General features: G+C 41.7%; 1 protein-coding gene across 1 annotated transcript in view; it reads right to left on the reverse strand.

The window, feature by feature from the left end:
* Window positions 1–1,050: 1,050 nt before the first annotated feature.
* The window catches only part of nuak1b (NUAK family, SNF1-like kinase, 1b), a 25,332-nt gene continuing 17,692 nt past the window's right edge, over window positions 1,051–8,690 (reverse strand). Inside the window, exons 3-6 of the mRNA XM_079809564.1 lie at window positions 7,636–7,745; window positions 6,793–6,912; window positions 5,596–5,728; window positions 1,051–5,478 (exon numbers count right to left, since the gene is read on the reverse strand). Coding sequence (XP_079665690.1) covers window positions 4,439–5,478; window positions 5,596–5,728; window positions 6,793–6,912; window positions 7,636–7,745 — 1,403 coding nt within the window. The 3' untranslated portion in view covers window positions 1,051–4,438. The remainder of the gene's footprint in view (window positions 5,479–5,595; window positions 5,729–6,792; window positions 6,913–7,635; window positions 7,746–8,690) is intronic.

Genomic DNA, 8,690 nt, shown 5'->3' on the forward strand with positions numbered 1-8,690 from the left:
TGACATCTCTGGCAAGTAAATATAGTGAGCAGCCGATGCAATTGGTTTTTAAATGGGAAAACCTACTTGTTTGAAAAAGTAACTCAGATAGCCTATATTGTCGTAAATTTAAAAGAAATACGTAAATGTATTAGTTACTTGAAAAAAGTAATGTGATTACGTAACTCAAGTTACTTGTAATGCGTTACCCCCAACACTAGTCATGAAGTAATTACTTATTCAAAACAAGTACCTACTCAAGAGAGTATGCGATTTCGGACGCATCCTTCGTATTTTGTGTATTTTCGGGGATGGGACTTGTGCGATGAACATGCCAGCCCGTGGGAAAAACTTCCTGGGACAAATTGTTCTGAGTTAAATCGGTGGAAACGTGGCTTAAGTAGAACCATTGCCACCAATGGTCTCTACCATCAACTTAGCTCACGATGCTTTTGGAAAACGCAGCCCTGAACTGTTGTTTAAAAAAAAAAAAATGGTCAAAAAGTCATAAATTTTTCCATTTCTAAAATGACTGAAATTCTGCTGGTGTAACAAAGCTGTATAGGCAGATCCAATCAAATCAGGATGGATAAAATCAAGTCCCTGAGTCTTCAACTTCACTGAGACAACACAATATGGACGTTTTAAATGAAAATGAAAAAGCGAATTCCACTATGAACCACTATGTTAGTGTTCTGAGGCTTTAGTGAGCTCTTAAAGAACAGGATCCTACACTTTTAACAGGACGAATCAGTCACACATCAAAATAGTGCCTTTGTCTTCCTACATTTCCACTTTTTGAAGATTTAAGACATAATGACATCTCTGGCAAGTCAATATAGTGAGCAGCTGATGCCCATTGGTTTATAAGGTGCATTCTGGGAGTTTTTCTGCCATTTTGACAATGGGACTCCTCAGGAAGTTTTTATTACTGAACTAGACACACCCAGGGAGGACTGTAGTAGAACAACTGTATTTGGGTCGGTCTAGTTCGTGCAGAAAGTCTGCTGAATTTATTTTTTTTCCCTCTCTGGCACACGGCAGAAATGGTCTCTTGTTCTGTTTCCTTGGGTCTTGGAGAGCAGCTCTGGATCAAATTAAAGCTGGCGAAGACAGCCGCCGCTCCTTTATATATTTCTCCCTGCAGATTTTGTCTCTCTTGTTCGTGTGCACTTTTCCGTACTCTGGTCTTGTGTTAAAATTTTGACCTGCTTAAAGGGGTAGTTTACCCAAAAAAAGAGAATTCAATGATCCAAGTGGTTCTACTAAATAAGAAATATGACATGCAGAATATTCCTTGACTTATGCATGCAAGAATAAGTGCACTCAAATAAAGTAGACACAGATATCAGCTTTGAAATGATCTGTTTATTGAGTTGGTTTTACACAGATTTGGTTTTGTGGTACAAAACACTGCTGGCTAGTGAGAGATCTCCACCAAACAACAACCAAAGCAGCTGAATACACAACCAAAGCTTTACAACACAACCGCAGTGCACCATCTTTCTGTTATTTTGCTCTTCCAGTTGTCTTTCAGTGTTTGTTTGTGTCTAAACACACACTCACACATGCACACTTTGTGTGAGTGCTGTTAAATGAAATTAAATGGCTTCACCACCAATAAATAGAGTATAAAAATGCAATCGTAATAATTTTATTATCAAAAAATTAAACCAAAAAAAATCATAAAAGATAGCAAAGGCACTGAACGAAAAATACCTTGGCAGTCCAGGTTTTTCAAACTGATACCAAACCCCCAAAAAAGATTATGGCATTGACCAACAAAAGTAATTAACCATAATAAAACAAATGCTTAAATAACATAATACTAATCCAGTCAAGTTTTCCTCTATGCTGACTTTTGACTAAAATGCACCAGGTATTTCCAGTTTGGCTGAAAGCATGTTTGCATTTGATTTGCAATGGCCGCCTCTCTTATAATCTCAGTTACGATGGCACTATGGTTAGCAATGGCACATTTGAGTGGATGCGCAACTTTGTCCTAATGTATTAAGACAAATAAAGGTTGATAGCGAATATCGTGACACCAAATATTGGGTCAGATCTGTGAGGCGGCGTTTGAGATTTCGAACACATCAAATGACCCTGATAAAACTGCAGTAGTTGGGATTGATCGTCTGTTTATGCAAATGCTATACATTAGCATTAGCATTAGCACTGCATGTTTGCACTGAAAACCTGTAGAGACCAGGAGAGATCGTTGATTATACGCACAACGTCCTTCTGTAAGGTAAATCAATAATAACGATATTTTGGAGAATCAAAAACAGAAGCGCAATAACATAAAAATACTAACATAGTATAATTTGATCACTGAATCCAGTTGACAATACAATGCAATACAGAAATGCAGTACGATACGATACACATTAGGTGTGTCTATAATATCTACCCAGGACCTCCTTTGAACAAAACACCTCCCATTATCTTTTTTTTTTTTTATAGCTGATTAGCTAACTATCTGGTAATCTTGACATTTCTACCCATAAACACCTTCTTTGGTACAAAATACTTCCCTTATCCTTTCATCTACTTTCTTCATCTCACTATTTCTACACTTGCACTAGTCTTTCTTCACATGTAGCAAAACGCAAAGCTACATCGCACTTTCCAGTGAATAATTCTGTGTCCCTCTTACTGGAAAAGTGTCCTCCATCCATAAAAGCGTTCATGAACATACCTTGTTAAATACCTCTTTCTACCACAGCTACTTCGCACGTACCTTCTAAAAACATTTACACGACAGCCTTAAAACTAACATTGCACTTTCATTCGTCGTGTAGGTAGACTACAAACAAAGGACTAAAGATTCTGAAACAATAAAGCTTGTGTGCCATTAAACCTACGACACAGGGAAGCTCTCTAGTCCAAACATGTCTCTAAAGAGCCTTTGGAATTTGCTGCCTCATCGTGGCTTTGAAACTAATCGGTCTACTTGTTATTTTAGCCCTAACAGGAGTGTTTTGGGCATCAAAGTTCAACAGAGAACCAATAATCCGTTATTCTTAGAGCTGAGCAATTATGATCCCTAAGCATCAACAGATAAACCCCGGGAGAGACAATGTTCCTACAGACAAAAACCTTTGGAAATAGTCAAACAAGCTTGTCTTCTCCTGAAACATTCTTTAGAGCTGAGCTTGTGTCTGACATTTCTACCTTGTGTTAAACCTTGTTACGGTGAAGTTGTCCAGAAACCCCAAACAGTCACCTAACCCAATCAAGAAACCACAAGAGTATCATTCCAGAGAAACACATGCTGCATGCGCACATGTTCCTGTCAGGACTCAATCAGAAACAACCAATCCAGCATGCTGGAACTTTGAATTACCCAACAGGTTCTGGAAATAAACTCCTTTTCAAGGTGATCACAGACTGACTATTCATCTTCCTGAATAATGGACTGTAAAGCACTGGTCTCTCGTTAATAGTGGGGCAAATTGAACCTCGAAATCAGGTAGTTTTGTAGGGTAGGCTTTGTCCTCAGAGGTCCTGGGCCTCTTCTAAGCATTCGATACAAACTCAAAAATAAAATAAAATAATAAAACAAAAATAATAAAACGCTGTTCATCTGATGACAGCTTCCTCTGGCCTCTCTCTCCACCTTAAGGAAATGACATACATAATTTAACTTGATTTAAAAAACCCAAACAAACAAAAAGGCACTTCTATAAGTCCATAGATATGATTCTACTCATAGGATCAATATGATTTTGATCGTTACATACACAGTTTAAATGACATATCGCAATAACCAAGAAAGAAATATAACAATTATATATGTCAGTTCCAATCAAGGACAAGGAGATTTGAGTTTTCTTATTCTTCCAGTACTGCCAGACCACACCAGTTCTGTATCACTAAATCTACAAAAAAATATTAATAAATAATACACAACAACAGTTCATTTGGAGCAAGACCCTGGTTTCTTTTTTTTGGAAGTAAAGACCACAAACGACATGTGCTCTGTGAGTTTTAAGGTGCTTGATATACTCCGGTTGGCTCTTTTTTTTGTATCATCAAGGCTGCCGTTACATGATGCCTTATTGTGATGCTAACTCACCTTTTACTTAATATGTAAACATTTCATTTCTTGCCTGTAGGGGGATAATGTCACAGAGTACCAACTTAAATTTGACTTACTTCAAACCCTTAAGTCCCCCAAGGCTGTAGTTCCCCAAGTTGTATTTGATACAAATTTTGAATATGTATAAAATTGGGTATGGTTAAGGTAAGGAAGGATAGGGTAGGATTAGGGTTAAGGGTTAGGAGTTAGGTTTAAGGTTTGGTTGGTACACAACCTCCAATATCATCCCATTGAAAAAGGACTCACATTCATAGAATCCCAGTTTTGCACTGGTCGTCAACAACATGCCAAACAAACACCTTCCACTTGCTCCTCCTTCTTTCTTTCCAGGCCCCTCTCAACTGGCCCCTATCTCTATGACAGATTGTTGCTGATGTCCAGGGCTTGTTGGTACACCTGAGTCATATCATCAAGATCTCCTAACAGAGAGAAGCTGCTGTTATCCCCCGGAGAGCCCTGTGTTCCTCGACTGAATTTCCCACTATGTAGGGGAGGAGCTGCCTGGAGACCTTTAAAGTTGGCCAGCTGGAGAAGATTTTCTGCAGAAACGCAGCCTCTGATGTTGGGGCGGGTTCTGGTTGGAGGCCAGTCAGCACCGCTGAAGGAACTGTTGGTGATGGTGTCGCTATCCTCTCTTACAATACTGGATGGCCGACTCTGACTGCGGGATAAACCTGAATCACCAGGTGCTGGTTCCCCAAGGACACCCATAGGAGGAGCACCACTGTACGTAGAATACTTCCCGTTGCGTTTCAAGATGCCTTTTCTACCAACCGCTCGCTTTGGTGGTGAGCTGGCGGCAAGAGGTGTAATGTTGCCACCTAGCAGGTCAGAGGACTCACTGCGCTCTGGGGAAGAATAGTACCCTGATTCCCGTTGTTGGTTGTTCTTTAGGATTCCCTTCTTAGGAAGCATGGAGACCGTCTTGGTAGGAGAGTTGCCGGTTAGCCCCTGCTCCTCCTCGCCCTCTTCACCCTCAGGCCCGGATTCCTTCTCTGGGGTTCCCGCACCGGACTCTATCTCCTCCAGACTTGGAGAGCGTTGCTCTTCAGAGGTTCTTGTCTTCAGGATGCCCTTTGGTCTCTTGAGGCCCAGGCTGTCCTCTCCATTACAGTGGGACGCTCCAACGTCATTCTCTTTCTTGGACTTTTTGGGTCGTTGACGGACAAGCAGGAATGGTTCGGACCGGGTGGCTTTAGTGGCTCGTGGCTCGGTCCGGTTCTGCCAGTCAATGAGACGAGCCAGCATGGGCGAGCCAGCATCCCTTTGCGATTCACAGTCACACACACTGGTCTTCCAGCCCCAGTTTACCCACCAGTGATTGGCGATGTCTTCCACTGTGGCCCTCCGCTCAGGGTTGACCATCAGCATCCAGCGGATCAGACCACGAGCATCTAACAAAAGACCAGATTCTTGTTTAGCATAATCAGTGACAAGTTTACCAGAATACACATTTCTCTATACAAAAGGCATTCTGAACTTTGCCTAAAAGAGTTCAATAGTTTGCGTACCTGATGATTGGGATGGTTCTCGATACTCTCCATTGCTGATTTGCCGAATGAGATTTTTGTGGTCCCCACCATCGAACGGCATACTGCCATAGACCAGCGTATACAGCAACACACCAAGAGCCCAGCTGTCCACCTACAAATAATGGATGGCATTGATGTCAGCTGACTCTGAAAGAACACTGAGTTACAGCTAAATGTTGAATAAACACTTCAGATATCCTGCCATACGGAGGGGTGATAGAAATCACTTGACAAGACTGGGTCTTTCAAGCAAGAATCTATTTATAGCACAACTTTTTTTGGAAAGCAATAGGAGCAGGAACAGCACTAGACGGTACGAGTCTCCTGCTTTTGCTGGTTTCAGGGTGTTTTTCAGCTTCAACACTTTATGCTATCAGTCTGCTTTGAAGCATTTTATTTCACAACATATCACCCTGAGCAGTCAGTTATGTAAGTCCTGTGGAAGGTGGGGTGAAAGGACAAGGTATGTAGACTTGAAATCTCATGACCGCCCCAGCACCCTGAATGGTTTTCTAGGTCCTTGAGTTGTCAGTTCACAGGAAATCACTTATAGACCTGAGTGATTGTTAGCTCAAGGCGGCCACCATGGCAAGAGACTTTATTGATTGCGAGGTTTGACTTTTTGATTACATCCTCTATGTTTTAGTGTTTTCTCTACCCCTGAGGAAAATTGCAGCAAATGATTGCATGCTAAAGTCTATAAAGTACACTGAACTACTTCTATCTTAAAATGCCCCGGGCAGTATACCACAAGAGAGACGCATGTAAAGCTCTAAAGAACCTTTTAACTCTGACCCAGGATTGACATCTATAATCAGAGATACTTGGAGAAAGAAACTCCAGCTGCTCTAAACGTTCATCGGGGAAGCACAAGCGTGTGTTTGCCTAATCCAAGGGGTCTGTGGAAGGATAATCCCATCAAAGAGCAGAACGAGGCTTCACTAACCACACAGACTGTCTCTGATAGATCACAGCCGCTCACAGTGGATTTCACACGCTAACATAATGAAACCGTGGGGTGTTTCATTTACGATGATGCAAACCTCAAGGGTTTATGCATGTGCATCACGTCATGCAGGCCTGTAGTAAACCATTCCAGCATGTTTTTATGACCCTGGAAAGAAGTTCAACATAAAGAGCAGCTTGTGTAGCTTTCTTTATCTGATCATGCCTCACCTCTGGACCATGGTACGGTCTGCCGTTGACGATCTCCGGGGACGCGTAGAGTGGACTACCACAGAAGGTCTGGAGGAGCTTGTCTTTATGATACAGGTTGGACAACCCAAAATCAGCAATCTGGATGGACAAACAAATAAGTTGTTCTGTTTTAGAGAATCAGTGCAGCTCAAATTTAATTTTTCTGGTTTAGTAGGTGTTTGTTTTCGTGAGGAGTTTCATTGTTTCATTCAACGTTCTACTCATGTTTCATGAATAAAGCCCATCATTTCTTAATTCATATATTTACATTTAAATCCTACTGAATCCTAATAAAAATAATGTACTATTATCTGGGATGTACTAATCCTAATGTGTTGTACTATTGTGACGACCCTGAGTCTTCCTATTGGGCAGAATGGGAGAGCTTCCGAATGGGTCTCCTGTTAATTGACAATTAACTTGAGTGTGTGTATATAAGAGTGTGTGTGTGTATCATTAGAGGTGACGCGCTCTGTGGGATAGACATTCCCAGAGGCGTCTCCATGCTGGATGTAAGCACTTACTGATTATTTTCTCAATTGTTTGTAATTCTTAAGTCATGTAGCATATATGTATATTTTGTTATAAGTTCATTCATTCCTTGTTTACCCCTAGACTTTTGTTTGTTGTTGTTCTCTGTTTGTGGTGTCTTTATGCACAGTTTAATAAAACACTTTTCGTGTTTGATTAGACCTTGTTGTCCGATCCCCCTTTTATGTTGCGACTAGAAACGAGCGGGTCGTAACACTATGTAGTACGAATGTGAACTAGGACTAGCCACCGTTTCAGGGCCATTCTAAAAAAAAAAAAAAACGTTCTCACCTTTATGTTACAGTTTTCATCCAGTAGCACATTTTCCAGTTTCAGGTCCCGGTGAACAACACCATTCTGTAAAGAAAACATCAGAATACATTTTAGAGATTCGAGATAATATTATCATAGCCAACAGAATACGACCAAATAACCACTGACATCTGTTTCACAAGCACCATCTCTAATTACAGTTCGGTTAAGACACCAGCTCTTGATTGGAACATGATTGAGCAGTTAGTCCTTGTGTTTTCAAACAGCATTTGGGTTATACAGCACACCCGGAAACCCAGTCACAAGGGGTTTAAGATCTGAGAGAGTTCCTTACAGATGTCTGATGGCCATGAAAGACGCATGTGTTCAACATGCACTGCTTTTAGCAGATGGACTATAAATTGACAGTTTTACAAGGCTGCTTTCTTGTGTTGTCTGGCGGACCCCACCCGAAAATCCCCCCACACATTGTGGTTGCCCATGGTGATGATGACTCATTACCCTCCCCTCTGGTGTCTGGGAGCTCCCCTGCCCTGAAATATGACATCACGTCATCTTCAGCTGCAAACCAGCCCACCCAGTGCAGGTCCACGGAGACCTTGATTGACTCCGAGCAGTGCATCATGGGGGAACAGGACTGTCTCATTGCAAAACACTGGCTAGGTTTCAAAACCTAGTGATCTGCCTAATTAGACAGCATTTTGATGTGCTGTTCCATAAGGTATGTGATTGCAATACCACAATGCATTGCAACAAGCACAGTGACAAAAAAATCCACCCAAAAATGATGGATGAAACCAGAGAAATGTCAGTGGCCCTGACCCAAATGGCACACTTCATATGCACTTTTGCTCTTGTGGACTTACAGTGGCTGCCGCATGCACGTATCCGTTAAGTCCATGAGACCGTAGGGTGTCCCATTTGTCATTTTAGGTTTCAGAAGGGTGCTCGTGAGTGCCCCTTTTGCGGTCGATATGTGCCCTCGATGCTGAGAACGCACTGAAGCGAGCTCCGCAGTGGCATTACGTCACGAAAGTGCAGACTTGTAGGAAGACCGCAAGTGTTTAGGGGGC

The sequence above is a fragment of the Gobio gobio genome (genome assembly GCF_949357685.1).
Source record: "Gobio gobio genome assembly, chromosome: 25".
NCBI lineage: Eukaryota > Metazoa > Chordata > Actinopteri > Cypriniformes > Gobionidae > Gobio > Gobio gobio.